A 20,011-nucleotide genomic window follows, 5' to 3' on the forward strand; every position below is an offset into this window, starting at 1 on the left:
TATTGGAATGACAGTAAGTAAATGATGGCATAATATACATTTTTTGGTGGCCTACTCAAAAGACTAAAATTAATAATAAAAAAAAAACACTCTGTGTTTTGGTACACAGAGTACATCTCAATCAACCTTTTCAATTTTTATTTATTAATATACGGTAGCCCCTTTTTCAAAAAAAGTTTTTGTTTTTTTTATTCATAAATATCATTACATTTTTGTACTAAATTTTACAACCTGAAATAACCTTGCCTAGGTTGCCTTGCCTTGCCTTGCCATAGTCAAAGTATCTGACATTTTAAAGACTTGTTGATTTTAAAACAGTCGGGTCTGCAGGGTTCCACTCTATCATATCATTTTCTGTTTTATGTTTCTTTTAGTGCATGCTGGTTGCACCTCATGACATTGATTTGGCTTTTTTCATTTATAATATTTTAACAAAACTGTTGATTTTTTCAAAGAAACATTCTGACAAATCAGAAATCGTAGTTATGAATATTTTTTCCTCTCTCTCTGTCTGTCTGTCTGTCTGTCTGTCTGTGTTTATCTCTCCCCCCTTCCTGATGCTATTCAGCACACCGGCTCCATCCCTAAACACTGCTGCTAATATTTACACATCAGATCAGCATGATGAATGATGCAAGTTTGACGGGGCAATAATGGATGGGCGAGCTATGATGGCCTATGGCCAGCCGTTTATCACTCTGAGGGGCCTGACTGGGTCTTCTGAATATCAACACGAGCAGATTTGAAAGGAAGCAGAACTGCTTCACATTCTACGTCAGATGACTATATGGATTTATCCAGGATTTATGAGAGTGGCTTCAACAGGATTTGGTGAACAATGTGTAGGAATCTGAGGGGGGATGTGTCGAGTGTGGGTATTTATGCGTGTCTGCATCTGTATACGTCTGGTTTCCCACGGAGGTGTTAGATAGATGAGAAGAACAAAACAAACAAGTTATTTTGTAGCTACTGTGTCTGGTTAAATATAAATACACACACACACATACTCAAACAAACGCTTGTGGGTAAACAATATCTGAATGCACATTTCATTTCATACGCATCACTCCACTTGCTGAGAATTAAAGCATCTGCGTAGACAACAGACACACTACCTACGGCAATAATATTCCATTAAAGGTAATCAACTTGTATTTTTTTTTTAAAAAGTAGACCAGGGGGAACATTTACTATCACCTATCAAACATGCCAAGATATCCTCTCCTCCCCACTAGGGAGTAGACTGCTGGTCGAAGTTTTTGACAGCCTTTTGAAAAGAAAGTAATTTGCATTTCCATATGCAATTGCTTTACTTACAACCTAAAGCGGTGATTTATTTTCAAATATCTCTGTCTCTTTGAACACCAGTGTTGCAGAAAAACTACTTTGCATGAATAAAAGTAGTGATGTCACTAATTTAAAGGGATATTTCACCTAAAAGTCATTTAAACAAAACATTTAAATTTATTCAACCTCATGTCGTTCCAAACAAGGATGACTTGTTTATCTTCAAAACACAAATTAAGATATTTATAATGCAACCTGAGAGATTTCTGTCCCTCCAATGAAAGTCCTAAGGAGTCCTAAAGACATTGTAATAGTAATCCATGTGAATTGAGCTGTTTATTACAAGTCCTCTGAAAAGACATGATCGCTTTATATGATGAACAGATTTTACTTAGGTTTTTATTCACATTTAAACATTGATCAACGCACATATATAAAGCACATCAAATATGCTGATGCACAAAAAAACAACTTTATTGGTTCATGCATGCCAAGCAAGCACATTTGAGCTTCCATTTATCTTAATCTGTGTGCTCCATATATGTGCACTGATCATTTCTTATATTCACAAGGGAGATACCTGAAAGCGGAAAAGCACAGTTATTTCATTAAGATCCTTAAATTCAAAAGTGAACAAAACCAGCAACAAAATCAATAAAGTGGGCACCAGTATGGTGTACTCACTCTGTAGGACAGAACAATTGAATGGTTCAGGGCAATACAGGACATCTAATGTGTGCTTTTTATATAAATCCTCAAAAATACATTTGTAATTTATGTAGTTTTTTTATGTCAACAATGTTATTACAAAACTCTCATAGCAGCCTGATTGCCTACAGTTCATGTTAATGACTGAAAAAACCTAAAACTATTAACATAATCACCCTGTGATTTCACAGTTCTATGTTTTCCTACAGAATACGCAATATGTGTTGAATATAGAATACAATTATACAATACAATTATATAAGATATTTCATCACTGCTATCTTGATACATGAATGTGTATTGCATATTTAGTTATTCTGCACTGCGTATCAGTAATAATGCACTAAAATATATACTTCAGGCATTTGTCCCCCGACAATCTCTGCAAAAACCACTCTCATATGCAAACTGAAGGAATAAATCAAATTCACAATTCATCTCGGTGGTCCTCTCTCTTATTATATAGTCAGATTCATTCTAGAAATTTTGGTGGAAATGTTCACGACTTCATGAAGAATGTCAGAAATTGTTGTGCTGTTCAAAACAGAAGTCATGTTGAACACCTAAAAGAAGTTTTAGATTATTGATGCCATTGTAGAAATAGGCTAAAACAAACATTTAACCATTATTAATATTGGAGCTACCAGGATAAACAAATTAGCATTGAGCTGGTCATGTGATTTTAAAATGTTAGCTCTATGGGGTGACCCACTCCATGCAAAATAAATCGGCTTGCATTAGTGAATCACTTCATTTGGATGGATCATACGCAGCATTGTTCTTTTTTGTTGGAATATTTGGTTAAATGCTGCTGTTCATTGCTTTTTTTGGCTCCTTATGAAACTTACAAATTATATACAGTTAAGTTGTTGTTTGTATTTAGCTTTTATTGTTTCTAGTTGATTGCAGTCACTTTGATTCACACGAACCAATCAAGCTCGATACCAGACTTTAATACAATGGTGAAATCCACTGGTATAAAAAAATTGACTCATTTTATATATATTTTTTTTTCCTACAACTTAATAAACATATGATTGGAATAAAAGATGATTTAAATTAGTAGACAAACAGACCAGAAACATTTTGTTCTCACTGAAGTCATGTAGACAAATCAATCAATCAATCAATCATATAAATAAATAATTTAATTTTGGATGAAGAGGTGGCTAAAGTAGCTTTGTAGAGTGACGGTACACTCTTAAAAATAAAGGTTCCAAAAGGGGGTTTTCACAGCGATGCCATAGAACAGTGGCTCTCAAACCTGTCCTGGAGTACCCCCAGCCCTGCACATTTTGTATGTCTCCCTCATCTATCACACCTGATTCAACTCATCAGCTCATTAGTGGAGACTGCAAGACCTATAGTGGGTGTGTCTGATATAGGGAGACATACAAAATGTGCAGTGCTTGGGGTACTTCATGAAGAGGTTTGAGAACCACTGAAAATAACCATTTTTTCTTAGTGTGAAGAACATTTTAATAATCTAAAGAAACTTTTGTGGAATGAAAAGGTTCCATGGATGGTAAAGGTTATTTGTGGGCCACTGATGCCAATAAAGAACCTTTCATTTTAAGAGTGTAATATAGAAATAGCAACTAGGCGCCTGTCAACTAAAGTCACATTACGACAGGCTTTTGGTGTGCTTGGTTTTAAGAAGCTTCAATGTAATTAGTATGTAGCATGTAGTAAGTTACTATTCTTTATGTTTGTTTGTTTGAATGTCAAGTCTGAATGTAGTTGAACTAATTTAGCTTGGTAAACTGCACAAGCCTCCCCAACACTGATGGACACTCCATGGAATAACTGTCACTACTGTTTTATGCCATATCTTGCCATATTTTATAGTTTTAGATTTGTAGACGACAGCTTTAAAGTGCCCAAATTATGGGTAATAAAAGGTTCATATTTTGGTTTCGGGAGTCCCCAACAACAGGTTGACATGCATGCAAGGTCAAAAAACATTTTCCAAACCCCTCCTTTGCGTGACGTTAATTGGCGGAGATTGGTCCGATTGGTCTCATTTTAATTTCATCATGCCTGTAATGCCTGATAAAGCAGCGTTTGTGAGCGTAGTGATGCTTTGTGTACAGCGTTACCGGGGAAACCGCTATTTTTACCACTCCAAAAGCGACACCTAGTGGCAAAGAATGAATTTGCGTTTTCATTCAGACCAATGCGAAGACCAAGTGGGTGGACAATATGCTAATATTTCATGTTGACGTCAACATGAAACGGCTTGGGATTCGTTTTAAAAACGACTCGTTTCAATGATACAGAGTCGACTCTTTCTTTTGAGAGACAATAACTTTATACACGGTGCACTTTCAGATTTAAAATTTAGCAGGATGTTTTCATTCACTTAGAGCTGTGTTATACACTGCATGAAAGGTAATTTTCAAAAATCCATAATAGGGGCAACTTTAATAAAGCTCTCTTCATCCTGCTAAAGACAAGACAGTAAAATGTCTACACTGCATTTGGCACAATCACTTCTGTGGTCACTACACAATGTAGATGCAATATTCTCAGAATATTGATGTGTTTTTTTTTTTTAATTCTCTAACCTGAAATATGTCTGCTGAAGATCTCTAGAGTGTTGCCGCTTTTAAAACGGTAAGCTTTTCCTTATTCCCCTTTACCCTGGCTGCACTGCTTAAACAAAGAAAAAAGTTTAGAAGAATATTTGAAAAGAGAGCGTCCCCACCTTCAGATTCAGAGCAGTGTTTGAAGCTTCATGTGCCTGATATGACTAAGCAAAAAGAAAGGAGGGGGAAGGAAAGAGAGAGACACTCTCGTGGCATCTCCTGCTGTGCGGGTGTCCACTCATCTGCTGTTTTAGTAATACAGAAGAAGAGAAAAAAACAGCAGAGGGAGACAAAAAGAAGAAATAAAGGAGGTCTGGTACTCTTAAGTTTCTCTCTGAGTGACAGGAGTTGGAAATATTCTGAATTGCCTCTGTAATTGGGGTAAAAGAGTAAAGGGACAGAAAGTTTAAAGTTTCTGCTTTGCCTCTGTTCCTCTGTATAATGTGTAGTAGTGTCCATAATTCAAGTAAGAGGTCTGGCTAAGGTCTGAAAAAAAGAGAGAGAAAGAAAGAAAAAGAGAGCGATGCAGTGAAAAGAAAACAAAAACACAATTATAAAAATAAAGCAGCCCCAGATGACTATGGCAAACTTAATTAAGCGCATTTTGCACAATTCATCATTGTGTCTTTAGCCTCAGCGACCTCACGCAGATGGAAGGAACGGAACGTTTAATGCTGTGAAAACTACACTAGAAGAATAGCAACAAAGTGTCAGACAGGTTCACTTCTGCAGAAACGATTCAGAGTGCTGAGGGTCAAGCTTGTGTGCTTGAATACCAGGAATGGCTTTACTTAGCAGATGGTTTAATTAAAATGCACAATAAGGGGGAGAGAGGGAAGGAGAGATAGAGACAGACTGGCAGAAGAAGAAAGTTAGAGGGAGAGAAAAAAAGAAAGAAAGAAGTAAATTAGCTGTGAATCTAACAAATGACTGTAATTAGCTGGTAGCTGCATGCCGAGATGCAGAAATGGGGCCAGTCACAACTGCAACTTAACTGGAACACAAAAATTCTGAAGTCCATATTGAAAACAAATGGACTGAAATCCTTCCAAAACAGTCTTATGTCTTTGTTGTTCTGTTCAATGGCACATTCCAGGAATATGGTGCAGTACAACATAGGCCTTAACTAAATTAAGCAGGTTTTCTTCTTACTCTACTAAATATTATAGGAGCTGGTTTATTTTCCATTTATTGCACTGTTAACTTAATTTGCAACATGTCTAAAATAGTTTAAACTCCTTGTAGAGTGTGCACACATGCTTAAAGGTGAAATTGAAGCAAGCCATAAGCCTTTTGTACAGCATTCCTCAGCAACAAAACCTTTGCTATGGCCACCTAAGCAGACAAACAACTTGTCAGAACTTGATGCCACTGGCTTTTATAGTCAACATGAATCCTCTAACTGAGGCTCTAACTGGACAAAGTCTATGCCATCCCTCTTTCAAATGGAGGAGGAGAGAAAGATGGCAAAAAACAACAACAACCTGTAAGCGAAACAAAGAAGAAACCACCTTGGGAAGATGACCTCACCAAGACCTTAACTAGACTGGGAGCAAAATCCAAACAGGAACAAGTCCCCAATTCTCTTAACTGCTTGAGCAGTACGGTCCCACGTGTGGGATCGTTATTTGTGTGCCTCTGGGAGTACGGTCCCACATATGGGATTTTAGAATGTACAGTGACGTCACATACTGCCAGACTCAAATGTGGACGTGGACGTAATATTTATTTGCAGACAATAAAATACACAAGTACTAGCAAAACAATGCATTTACAATTTGTAAAATGCCCACTGATGTCTATGGAAGCAGCAATAACAATCCATTCAATTATAATTTGACGACGGGTTTTATTAATATTAGATACAAATTGTCAGGTAACTATAAAGTTCACTCTATTCTTCTGCTGGCCACTTACTTTCATGTATTTCTGGAGAAATTGGTGAATTTACATGTTGTAAATTCGACAGATACGATTCTCTAAATTGCGGTGCAAACTAACATGGGGGCATCTATCACAAATTATAGATCAACTCACAAGATCATTATAAAGGTAAGCACATTCACGTGCATGTATTTGAGAAATGGAATATCAGACATTTGATGACATACCTAGCGAATTTGTGAATATCTTGGATAAAAATATCTACTCTGAATTGTATGCATAGGACATAAATAAACGCCACTTTGAAAGCACAGAGATGTCTCGTAGATGGGTATCTATCATTCAGAACGTTATTAGTGATATCAGGTGAAAGCCTGAATATATCAGAGTGCCCAGTTCAGACGCAAAACTCGAAGTCTTCAAATCTCTGAACGGGGGTGCCATAGCAAGCCCACACAGCAAAATCCCCAGAGTTAAATCAACTCTGCTCAGAGTACATATTGTCCCAATCTACAGAGTGTTAAAGTAACACGGAAGCAGAGTTACCACTGTTGAAGATTATGTGATACGTTTTCATGTCTAAAAGCCTGAGCAGTAGTTGTTCATCTTCAACATTATTAACGGCGGGTTTTCTTTACTAATGCTCACTCATCAATTAATTAATTGCTTAATTATCCCACTAACTTTAACTCGGCTTCAGTGTTAATTTAACACTCTGTAGATTGGGACAATATGTACTCTGAGCAGAGTTGATTTAACTCTGGGGATTTTGCTGTGCAGAAGCTGAGAGAGAAGGTCTGCTGTGACCAGCATTCTTCAAGTAGGTTTCTCCAAAAGAGAGACCAGATCCAAGAACCTGGAACTTGTCCTTCTGTACTCTCCACATAGCAGCCGGAAGTAAGCGTACTTCCACCGTCACCAAAACATCTATTCCCACAGGTGCTGGTATAGACCGAGTGAACCATAGGGAGCATAGTGTCGTCTCACTGGCCAAAAACCATTCCACCTCTGCCAAAATTTGTCAAATAAGGTTGACAATCCTAGGATGCAACCTCCACTTCTTTGATGTCTGTCCATGACTCAAAAAATGATCCACTCTATGATTCAAACTTCATGACATGGAAGCCCTGCAGGTCTGGGAGGAAGTAATTCAAGACTAGGGAGAACCGCCATCAATTATAGGCTATTAACGTGCCACTTGAGAAGCCTTCCAACCATCATCCTTCCAACTGCCACAGGCCAGACCGTTCTTGTAAACCGCTCCTCAGCCTATCAGATGTGCATCTGTTGAAATTGTTTTGAAATGAACAACCATACCAAAGGGAAAGACCAAGACAAGACTTGGTTCCAGACAAGCAGAGTGTGACAACACCTGCATGTAACTCAAAGTCTTCGGTGAGCAGGCCAATGGGGACAAAGTCCTCAGCCATTGACTCACCACTGAAATGGTCTCATATGAACCAGGCACAGCAGTAACACTGGAGACACTGACACCATGAGACCCATTAGACTGCAATACAGGCATACATGGAGTCCTCCCCATCTCTGAATTGATCCAGACACAGCTAAAATGCCTGAATGTCTTGATGACAAGTCATTAGCTCTTGGGATTTTGCTAAAATCAGCCAATAATTGATGTAATTCAACACTCTCACAATTTGGAGCTTTAATAAGACCAGGGCAGCCATACACTTCATAAATGCATGGGAATTTGCCACTCGATGTGAGCCGCAAATATGAAGAGAAAACTACAATCCAAACTCAGAAATATGATACTGCAACTACAGCAGATGCATCATCTTCCTGAAGAAAAATCCATCTATGATTATGTAAGCATGTTGGTGAAGCGACGCCTCAGTGGGTGTTGCCTACGCTATCCACCAATGACTTTCCGTGACATTATAGAGGCTTCAGATAATTGTAACACCAGAGGGTGTTCCCATAGCGTCAGCTAGTGATGCAGAGTTGAAGTAAACCTATGAAATGCAACTCTGTTTGGTCCACTTTAATTTGAAATTAGGAGACGTCAAAATAAACATCCAAAACTTTGCACATTACAATCAAACCACACCATTTAAAGTAAACTAAGCTCAGAGCACCTCCTGAGATAGTTCATTTGGAGTGTTCACAAAAGTCTCACAAAAACTGTGTTGAAGTCGCTCAACATAAATTAATTTGTTTACATAAACCATGACATGCTTGAGCGGCAGAGCACCACTGAAGCCTGAAAAACAGCCAATCAGACACATTGATGGCTTGTTTCGAGATATGATCAAATGTGTTTCTTCAAGCGTGCATCTTTGTGTCTAAGCAAAAGCATTTCTTGTCAAATGTCAATTCGAAATGTCTTAAAAAGTCAGCTGCCACAGTGGCTGGTAGATGAGAAAAATGCATACATCCACATTTGATGGTTTTAAAAATAGCTACATTTCAGACTAGGTTAATTTTACAATAGTTGATGGTAACGGTTGGAGAGCCCAGCACTCTGCAGCAGAATTTAAATAAGCTATCTGGCATTTACTGGATTGGTTCAATGTCTCCATCTCGTCTCCTTCAGTCCTGGGGCAAAGTAAACTTAAAGTCAGAACACACACATTCAGTATGTACCTTTCCAACAATCCCTCACAGCTGGCAGAACAGAGCATTGATGCAACACAGTGGAGAATCAGAACACGACAGGGAAGGAGAGCAAACAGCTGTTGATATAATGGATAAAAATCTGGTGCATGTAGGTGAGACCTGGCAGAAGAAACAAAAATATATAAAGAGATATGCCAAAGGAACCTTTCGCTTATGATCAGAGGTGTGGAAAAAGATACAGGATATTGCTGTATTAATGCAATACAGATGAAATAATATTTGCCTTGCTTTCTGGTTGCAGTCAGACATGATTAGGATCAAGACTGAAGAAAGCTCCTTCCAAGGCCCAAGTAAACAACAGGCTTTGAGGAGAAAGCGCCTTTTGCAGGCTTAAGAATTAGCTCATCTTGTGTTATCCATCATCCATATCAAAATATATAAATCCAAAAGCTGGTTATTACATTTCCCAGACATATGCGAACACAATTTTGGCTAATTGTAAAACCTGAGTAGAGATTAATGTGAAAAATCTGACAGCTCTCTATAGATGCAAAATCTGTATAGCAAAAAAAGATGACAGGGTGTGTAGAAGGAATTTTTATAAGGAACTTATCAATTTTTGATTTACTGGTGCAAAACGAGTATAACTTAAGTTAGGATCAAGGTATGTCACACATTCAAATGAATGATAACTGTAGGTGCATAAAATTTGTTAGCGACTCTGTAAATGTGATAATTTTATATTAATTATTAACGAATTGTGTTAAAGGTGAACTATATAATTTCTTTGTCATTAGCAGCAATGAGTATTTTTAATTGCATACTAGCGTATTTTTCTCTTACTAATTCTAATATGTGAAATGTAAAATTATTGTATGCATAACTGAATAGTAAAATGTGAAACCAGTGGGTTGAGAACTAGCTGTATACTTCATCTATTCAAATATATTTGCATTAACATAATCTTAATTAAAATGCCAATAAAATAAAATAAAATAAAATACATATGTACAACAATAAATTGACATTAGATTTTGAGTTTATTATTATTATTATTATTATTATTATTAAAACAGAAGTGCCAGAGGTACATATCAGCTTATATGGGAGGGCCTATTGTTTTGGACAAAGGGGGCTTTTGAATAAAAAATGTAGAGAACCACTAGAGCACTGTGAGGAATGCTATATCCCACAATGCAATGCAAACGTATTATCAACTCATCTCTCAATTCATCTCTTTTGTGACTCACTGTTTGATCAAACTGCCAAGAATAAACACCTTTTTAACACAAACTTAGATTAAAATACAAAATAGTAAAAAACAAACAAACAAAAACATAGTAAGCAGATTACAGTGTATATAATATGGTAGTATCCCATTCCAAACATGAAAGACTCCTATCACCCTTTTCATCCTACATTCCATCCGCCAAACTCCAAAGTTTGAACTGCTGAAATGTTGTATTGCTCAAACAGATGGGACAATGTTTTAAAAGAGCTGCAAAACCACAGTATTCAAACTGTTTAGGAATATACCATAAATGGCTTACTTGTAGTTGTCTCTGCACATTAAACCATGAAGTATTTTAACATAAAAATGCCACACTTCATCTTTAAGAGATTAGCAACATACAATGGCATGATTGACTTATCTCTGTGCTTTTAAGTGGAACAACTTGCTCGGCAAAAAAGAGCAACGCACAAAAAGAGCGTGACAAGCTTTTTAAACCCTTAAGGCTACAATCTCTTCTAGCAGAGCTGTGAAACACAGACTAGCAGCGGGCAGCGAGATTCTAAAGCACCACAGCAGTGGGAGGCGCCCCAGAGTATTAGTCCAGCAACAGTACAGACAGTCTCTCCAGCCGAATGTCAAATGAGTAGAATGCAAAAATCATTCAAGATACATTAGGCAAACAATACAAGGATTACATACTGCATCTGCTGGGATTCTGAAGTGTGCAAACAGTGAACACTTCTGCTGTCCCATAATGCCAAGGGAGTGGAGAAGAAACAGATTCCGAAAGTTGGCAGAGAACCGCAAGTTGGCTAATTATTTTCAAGTGCCTTGTGGTTAAAATTAACTTTTTTAATAGGGAAGCACAATAAATTGTCACCATGTTGCTTATCAGCCAATATTAGAGATTTTCTTCATTTATTTTGTATTCATTCTATTTTTATTTAGACTAACTTAGCCATCATCAAACTTCTACTTAAAGTACATCTTTAACACTAATAATTTAATAACATCGTTAAATGCAATCTTAAGCACATCTCAAAAAGAATTTACATATTTGTGTCCAAATATGAATACATTTTGGTAACAGTTTAGAATAGGGATCAATTCTCACTATTAACTACAGTTGTTGCTTATTAGCATGCCTAATATTAACATACTGGCTGTTTATTAGTACTATTAGTAAATATTCTGCATGACCATATTCTACATCCTTAATTCTACCCAATACCTAAACTTAACAACTACCTTACTAACTATTAATAAGCAGCAAATTAGGAGTTTACTGAGGCAAAATCATAGTTAATGGTTTGTTAATGGCAAGAATTTGACCTTAAAATAAAGTGTGACCTACATTTTTTTTAAATATATTTTACATAATAATGTTGCAATGTTTCAATTCTTGTAGCATTTAAAACATCTGATTTAAAGTTTTAGGGTTTTATGTTTTGTTTATTTAGAGTAAATGATATAGAATTGTAATATTTACTGCTTTTTATTTACTGCTGCTGGGCAATATTTTGCATTTAAAATCCAGTCATTTCATAGGAATCCACACAATCAGAAGTTTCAAGTAAAAGTGGAATTTTTCCCAATGTAAATTGCATCAGGTTCAAGTTGGTCAAGTGAATTTGTTACATTGACCAATAGAAAGTTGCCTGGGGTATAATGGATTTTTTTTAATGTGACTGCACCTAAAAAAACAATATTGGCTCATCAGTATTGTCTAGAAAAAAAACTCCTTTTTTTCATTTTAAAACTCATTTTGTTTAAAAACACTTGAGAAACTTATTTTCACAATTGTTGTTAGCACTTCACATAAATCAAGAATATACGTGACAGTGCCAACCTGGAACTGACACATCTGGATCACTAACAAACAAACTTCACCAAGAGTCAGGAAGTAAGTTAGTTTTTCATCAGATTCAGTACATACTCTGAAAATACGGGAATTCATCTGTCTCTTTCTTCCTCTGCTTCTGTCCCTGACACACACACACACACACACAAACACCATGCTGAGCAACTGGTCTCTGATGGGCAGGGGAGAGCTGATTATGGATTCACTTTGCAGCAGGAGCCGCCCTGACGCTGGGGATTTGATTAGGGCTTTGACAGGTGCCAGTGAGATTGCAGCCTTAATCTGAGGAGTGATCTGCTTAGATAATGTGCAAAGAGGAAGAAAGAGACAGAGGTGGCAGGAAACGGGGGATGCAGGTAGTAGAGATACACTGAACGGCCTCATGACAGCAGAGCTTTACTTTTGATGTACTCACTAAATCTAAATCATATCACAGACAGCATGCTATCATAAGAGTGATACTTCATCTGATGCATCTTACAAATCCTGAGAAAGACACTGGAAACGAGTGCCTCTCACACTGCAGAATCTTTAAAACTCTTGGAGAATGGTAGAAATGCTCAGTTACTGTATGATACTGAGGAGAATGTAATGATGCCTTTGACTCCCATTGCCATCTTATATTCTCTCACATGTGCAGAGAACCTCCCTACAGGCTGCCGCAGTGTGAACCGGGTCAGTCACTGATGTCTCTATCATGACTGTCCCATCCTCTTTCCATACAGGAGATCTACTTGCATCATTGGATCACAGCAGAATTCTCTCATCTCTTTTCACCTGCTGTCAGGAATGGGGCTTTTCTCAGTCAATCACGAACAGAGCAGAGGTGGGCTTGATCTTGTTAACTTTATATTTAAGCAATGTCCCACAAGCAAGTGCTGTTGTACTGAATATCTCCTTAATATTGAAACTATACAGGAGCAGATATCGAGTGACGCACATTTCAGACAAAAGCTGGCCTGTTCTCCGCCAACACAAATGGTTCCAAAAAAAAAGCAAGTAAAGTATCAATCTTTGCACGTTGGCAAGCAACGTTCAGACTGGAATACAATATGTGAGCGGAATGGAGTGACAGTAATTTTCCCTCCCGGCTCAAATCATTCTGTAATCACTCCGCTTTACCTCCGCTCCGGGTTGCCCGTTTCCAGGCAAATCTGAAGCCAGAGAAAATACAGATACTGTAACTTTCAAAACTAAATACATAAATAAAAACCACAAGCAAAATCACAGCTCACATACACTGGTAAGAACACAGAGAACACATTCAAGCAGAGTCGTGTGTACTAAATATTAGGGGTCTTGGAACAACACTTCACTAATCAAGAGCTAGAGGGCCAAAACTGTATACATCATGATAGAGATTTTTATTTTATAGCTATTTTTCAAAATGTGTTATACTGTATATTGCATTACATTAAATTGCATTGTATACTGCATTTTTTCTTTCTTTTGGATAATCCATAATTAAAGGGGTGGTTGACTGCTTTTTTCTAGGCTTGATTGTGTTTGGTGCAGTCTAACATGTGTTAATGCTTTGTTGTTGTTTTTTAAATAACATCATTGGGATCATAACACCTAGTCCTATCATGCAAACTTAAAAAAAAAACCGCATTATTTTTCACATAATATACCTTTATTCTACACCGCTCTGTCCCTTCTCCGATGAATGCTCTGATGATTTCCCCTCCCGCAGAAATACACAATGGGCTCAGATTGGTTAGCTGGCCCAGTGTGTTGTGATTCGCTAAACCATCTCTAGTGCAGTTCAGAAACGTCACGCCCCTCGCCTCAGAATGCGCTCCGGCTGTATTGTAAACAATGGCGTCATTGATATTGCTTATCAGTTTGAGCCCAAATGAGACCCAGAGAATATTAGTGAAGAGGATCATGCAGAAACTGTGCAAACACGGCTCTTACAGGACGTTTCAGAATGGTATGTTTTTTTTGTTTGTTGTTGTCTCATACTTTTAGATACGCTGTTAGTTGTAAATGCTACTGCTTATGTTAGCTTTTAATATACGGGTTTATCCTGATTAAAGCTTTAACACAGCAGAATACATGATACAAAGTAATTGTTTACTTTGTAACAGTAAGAAGTGTTTGCCAGCAAGTATTGCTTGCTACCACGGCAACCGTGTGCACGTCCATGTTTAACACGTGTAGCTATGTGGAAAATATCTGTCTGTCTATACACATAAAGTGTATAATTGGAACACAGTTCACTGATGGAGCTGTGATGAGCTGATGATCTGAATAAAAGAGAGAGAAAGAGAGTGAGAGAGATGCAGAGCATGTGCAGAGCAGGGGACACGAGGAACAGGATTAAGAACCGCTGCTTTAGAACATTGATTTTGAAACTTGTGAATCCATTAGAATCGTTAGAAGACAGAATCACGATTCATATATGAATAGATTTTTTCGAGCACCCCTAGTTTTGACGGCATGGCAACAACTGTTCCTCTTCTGTAAAGCAGCGCAACATGGCCCCGCCCCCTTTGTTGCATGTTCCCCGGGGCGGGGTTTATGTAAATTTCAGGGTTTGTGATGTCACCAACCTGGGAAGTAGCTTGTTGTAGTCCCCACGAGCCGTAACTGTAGACATTAAACTGCCATAAGTTTAAAAGACAGTATCTAAGTTTGCATTGAACTTTCAGCGTTGTAACTTTGCAGATATTGTTTATGCTCAAACTGCAACGTTACACACTAACTAACATTTAACCACCCCTTTAAATATTTTGCTAGTGGAAGTTTTTCATCTCATTAGATTGATGCTGTTCATTTAAACTTTCTATTCATCAAAGTATCCTAAAAAACGTATCATGATTTCCATAGACATATTAAAGGGGTCATGACATGGATTTTTTTATTATTATTATGTTCCTTGAGGTTTGCTCATAACGCTAATAAAGTTTTTTTGCATAATAAATAAATAAATAAATAAATAACTATGTGGAAAAATTATTATAATTTTATTATTATTATTCAACCCTCATTATGACCCTCTAAAATTATTTGTTTTTAAGGGGAGGGTTCTTTAAGGCGTCTCAGTAATCGGCCACTGTTATGGTTGGCTAACTTAATAGCGTAGGAAACAGTATCAACGCCCCCTCGCTATTGCATGTGAGTGCTTTGACACCATAATCAAAATAAAACAGTCATTTACAGACAAAGCATTTGGAAAATTATTTACTTACGGTTTGTGATGCAGCTGCAGTCAGATATAGTACCGCTTCATCTTTTCAACAAACGTTTCTTTAGCTGCATTTACACTGGCACAAAAAATATGATTTTTTCTTTTTTGCTCACATCTGACACAGATCGGAATTTGTTGCACACGTTTAAACACAAAAATCCACACAAGATCTGCTTTTTTCACATCCGATCTGGGCCACTTCCAAATGTGGATTTTAGTCAGATACATATCCGATATCTGGACATCTGACCTACGTCTAAACACACATATCTGATTCCCCGCAGAACTCCTAATGCGAGGGCGACACGTACTGCCCATAAAGATAGAGTTTTAATGCCAGCATGCTATATATGCTTGCATTTTATTGAGGCGGGAACTTCATATGTAAGAGACTTGGAAGATCCAGGACATTTTTTTAATGTAACTCCAATTGTATTCATCTGAAAGAAGAAAGTGTACACCTGGGATGGCTTGAGGGTGAGTAAATCATGAGGTAATTTTCATTTTGGGTGAACTTTTCCTTTAATATTGTATCTGTACTTTTTATTAAATACTCTAGTTCAGCATTGGCGAGTATAAAACACTTACTATTATTATAATACAATACCTTAATTATATAATTACATAATCTATGTATATGTATATTGCTGCCAAACCCTATAGCAGATACAGAAAACAAAGCAGGATTTAATGTTAGAACTCACCAACACAGAGACCGTCACTCTCCTCATAGCCTATGCTGCAGACACAACGGCCCAGCGGCACCAGCCAATCACCATCAGCTCCACAGTACAGCCTAGGTGTGTCACGTTCCTCAGCGTTCTCAACACACGCTCCCCTGACCTCCACCAGTGAAGACGAATCCACCCGCGGTACAGTGTCAGGGAAGGCTGCAAGGTTTCTCAGGGTAGACGGGCACTTTTTGTAATAAACTCTCACAGACACCAGGGCGATACATGCGCCCACGTCCTGGAAGGCCAAGTAGAAACCCTTACGAGCTATTGGGCCCACTTCTCGCACTTCGGTATTCAGCCTCAGAACACGGTCGCCCAGATCTGTCTGTGTGAAGCTTTCGTCGGCGGCTATGGTATCGATTTTGGCGTAGTCGTTGGTATGGAAATGAGCAGTGGCACCATGCGGCTCATCTGTCTCAAAGTAGAGGAGGTTAAAAGTCTCCTTACAGGTGCCAGAGACCCAGGGGATGCTGTTGCAGTCCCGCAGGGTGAAGCGAAGCTCCACGTAGATCTTCTGTGCAGCCTGACGGGGAATCCAGTTTGTACGAAGCCAGTTGTTCTGGTTGGGTTCCATTACGTGGCACACCTGGAAGGTGTGGATGGGACGGTTATGCTCATCCATCTCCGTGATGGCGTCCCACTGTGGAGAGCAAAGGACAGAGGAATGAGAAGATAGATAGTGGGATAATTGGAGAAAGCAATAGAAAGGAGTGAATCCTCGGGAAGGGCAATGTTCTTGTTGAGTTCTTCAGAGCAGCTGCTGGAGCCCAGAGAAATCAAACAGAATTTAGCTTAATCAAATTAGCATAAGAAAAACTGTAAATTGAAACACTGGCTATGTTTACATGCACACCTAATAATTCATTAATTTAAAGTCATAATTACATGTTTATCACATTCAAGTGCTGTCTTGTTGGAAAGAATAGGAATCATGGAGGACAGCAGTTTCATTCTTGCCTATTGCTTGGGGAAATCTAATTAAAGCCAAAATGAATTGCAGATATTTAATCAATATCCAACAGATTTTGAATAAAATGTAGCATTCCCATACAGTGACAATCAAATAAACATTACCACGCTATCTAGCTGACAATTTTTTGTCATTCATATAATATACATTAAATGGATACACTTGAATATACATAACTGTAAATGAAAAAAAAATAGGCCTAACTTAAACTTAAGTCAATAAAAAAATAGTTCTGTCCTCCACCATGTTAAAAGTTCATGGCCCACCCAACTCGGAAACACGGGTATCAAATTAATCTCAAAGTTTCCCACTTAAAAAAAATAAATATAACATTTTTGAAATTAAAAAAAAAAAACACTTTAAAATTTGAAAGGCTGTTTATGTCTGATTTCTGACTAGGAAACTCTTGTTTATTATAATTATAGCAAGTAAAAGCAGCAACTAAAAAAAAAGTTACTGCACAAATTTGTTTATTTACATCAATGTTTTGCAACTCTCTACAACCCATCTTTTCTATGTACTTTCTTCCAGAGAGATCTTGTTATCGTTGGAGGATAGCCACATGAGAAGAAGGTTTACTTGGAATATTTTTTGAGAAAAAAAAAAGGCAAAACGCTAATTATACACTGGGGTGCCATCTCTGACAGGACCACTGACAGCTCACAAGCTTCTCACTGCATGTGTGGAATACATGCGACGAACATGTAAATTCACTTTTTGGATTGCAGAGTTTTGGATATACAGTAGATTCTGAATCTGTCAATTGGAATCTGTCAATCAGTTGGATTGAACTGATTTGGTTTGACATGTCTCTAACTACTAATTAACGTTCCCAAAATAAATAATTCATCTCCATGATAAATGGCATGTAGAACTTGAATTCCTAACCCACAGTATAACTTGAATTAAGACACTGGGTCTCATAAACTTGACATCTGACACTCCATATAAACATGAATTTGTTCTTAACATTGTTCTAATGTTTACAAATTTGGATTATTCTAAATAAGCATGTTAGGGTTAGCCAATTTATATAAGGGCTTTTTGCACAACCTTTCATTTACAGTATTTTTAGCAAACATATGACGATCTCTAAAAACGCACTCTCTTCTGAGAGATGCGCAGCAAGATCTTTGAGCAATGCCAAGTGTGCAATAATTAAATATAGTTCAAACACCTTTAATACATCTCGTTGCATACACATACATGTATCTGTTGTTATACAGAGAAACTTCGCAGCTTGATGATGTGATATGATTTTCTCAGCTTTTTGTTCAAATTGTTGCATTCTTTTTATGAAACCTACCCACATTCAAGCTGATTTTTTTTTTCAAGTTTATTGTTGATTTGTTCATTTATTTTATTTTATTTTTTAATCTTTCTTTTGACATATTGCATTCATACTAAATATTCTGGGGGCTATGAAAATTTTGTGAAAATTGAAAATTCTGGCAGTGGCTGGCCAAAAAAAAAAAAAAAGAGTTAAAGAGGTCTCTTATGTCTCTTCTGTCTCTTACATAAAGAAGTCTCTCATTTATCTGATAAAAAAAAAATACATTAAAACAATTATACTGCGCAATATTATAATGAAATAGTTATTGGTTATTATTATTATTATGATTATTATTAAAATAACCATTTTCTATTTCAGCTATGTTACAATACAATTTATTCCTGTGATACAAAGCTAAATATTCTTCAGCCATTACTTCACTCCTCAGTGTCACATGATCCTTCAGAAATTCATCTAATATGGTGATTTGAATATTTGACAATAGGATTATCAATAGGGGTGTAACGGTACACGTATTCGTACTGTACGGTTCACGGGGCAAATTCCAAATGGAAGTGATCATCCCTATGCATTTGAAGGGCAGAGCCCTTGAAGTGGGGACTTTGGAGTGAGCAGGGTACATGCGTGCCATTATGTAGTCGTCATTTGGAATGCACTTGGCAAAGGGAGCGATGTAATTTCCTCATTATCTTCAGCTGGGATGTTCCCGTGACAATGCGGCACGGTGTCCATCAGCAGATGTCACTGTTTTACTGGCATATATGTCGTTTTATTGTTGTTAGCATAACTGTTGCAAATAAACATACATTTTATATTTTAAAAAGTTTTTAAAATATGCTATATAATATATGAAAACTAATATATATAAAACGTTTTAAAATATAAAATATATATTTTTTATGCCGGTGTACATCAGCGAATCAGTTGATGGACACCGTGCTGCGTTGTCACGGGAACATCCCAGCTGAAGATAATGAGGAAATTACATCGCTCCCTTTGCCAAGTGCATTCCAAATGACGACTACATAATGGCACGCACGTACCCTGCTCACTCCAAAGTCCCCACTTCAAGGGCTCTGCCCTTCAAAGGCATAGGGATGATCACTTCCATTTGGAATTTCCCCCGTGAACCGTACAGTACAAATACGTGTACCGTTACACCCCTAATTATCAATGCTGCAAACAGTTGTGCTGATTAATATTTTTGTGGAAACTGTGATTTTTTGGAAATTTAGAATGCATTCTAGCATGAAAATAATTGATGAATCATTGTTCGTGAAAATGTTCATATACTGTACAGATTTCACGCAAACAACCATGCGTACACACATTTATTTCACTGTCACATCCAGGCAACATGAGACTCCTCCTTACTGCCATTTTCAATACATCATTTTTTAGGTAGTATCTGTAGGCTGTGATGTACTACCCATAAGCTTGGTTATGCTGAAGCTGTGAACACAGCAAGGCATAAGAGCCCAATAGATTTACTAAAGCCACTAGCAACAGCTGAATCAAACAGTAATGACAGTACGTCTGGCCATTGTACTGCTGCTCTGCTTTGAGCGACTGTCTACATTTTTTCTCTCTTTTACACATTTTCTCTTTCCAAACATGTTGTATTGCACACATTTGCTTTTCCAAACACTTCCCATATCTTGTCATCACGCTCTCACTC

General features: G+C 37.4%; 1 protein-coding gene across 1 annotated transcript in view; it reads right to left on the reverse strand.

The window, feature by feature from the left end:
• Window positions 1-20,011, reverse strand: part of LOC107691615 (ephrin type-A receptor 6-like) — a 123,559-nt gene that overhangs the window by 71,282 nt on the left and 32,266 nt on the right. The window contains exon 4 of the mRNA XM_016490302.1: window positions 16,040-16,709. Coding sequence (XP_016345788.1) covers window positions 16,040-16,709 — 670 coding nt within the window. The remainder of the gene's footprint in view (window positions 1-16,039; window positions 16,710-20,011) is intronic.

This window comes from Sinocyclocheilus anshuiensis, unplaced genomic scaffold (assembly GCF_001515605.1).
Source record: "Sinocyclocheilus anshuiensis isolate Anshui unplaced genomic scaffold, SAMN03320099.WGS_v1.1 scaffold442, whole genome shotgun sequence".
Classification (NCBI taxonomy): Eukaryota; Metazoa; Chordata; class Actinopteri; order Cypriniformes; family Cyprinidae; genus Sinocyclocheilus; species Sinocyclocheilus anshuiensis.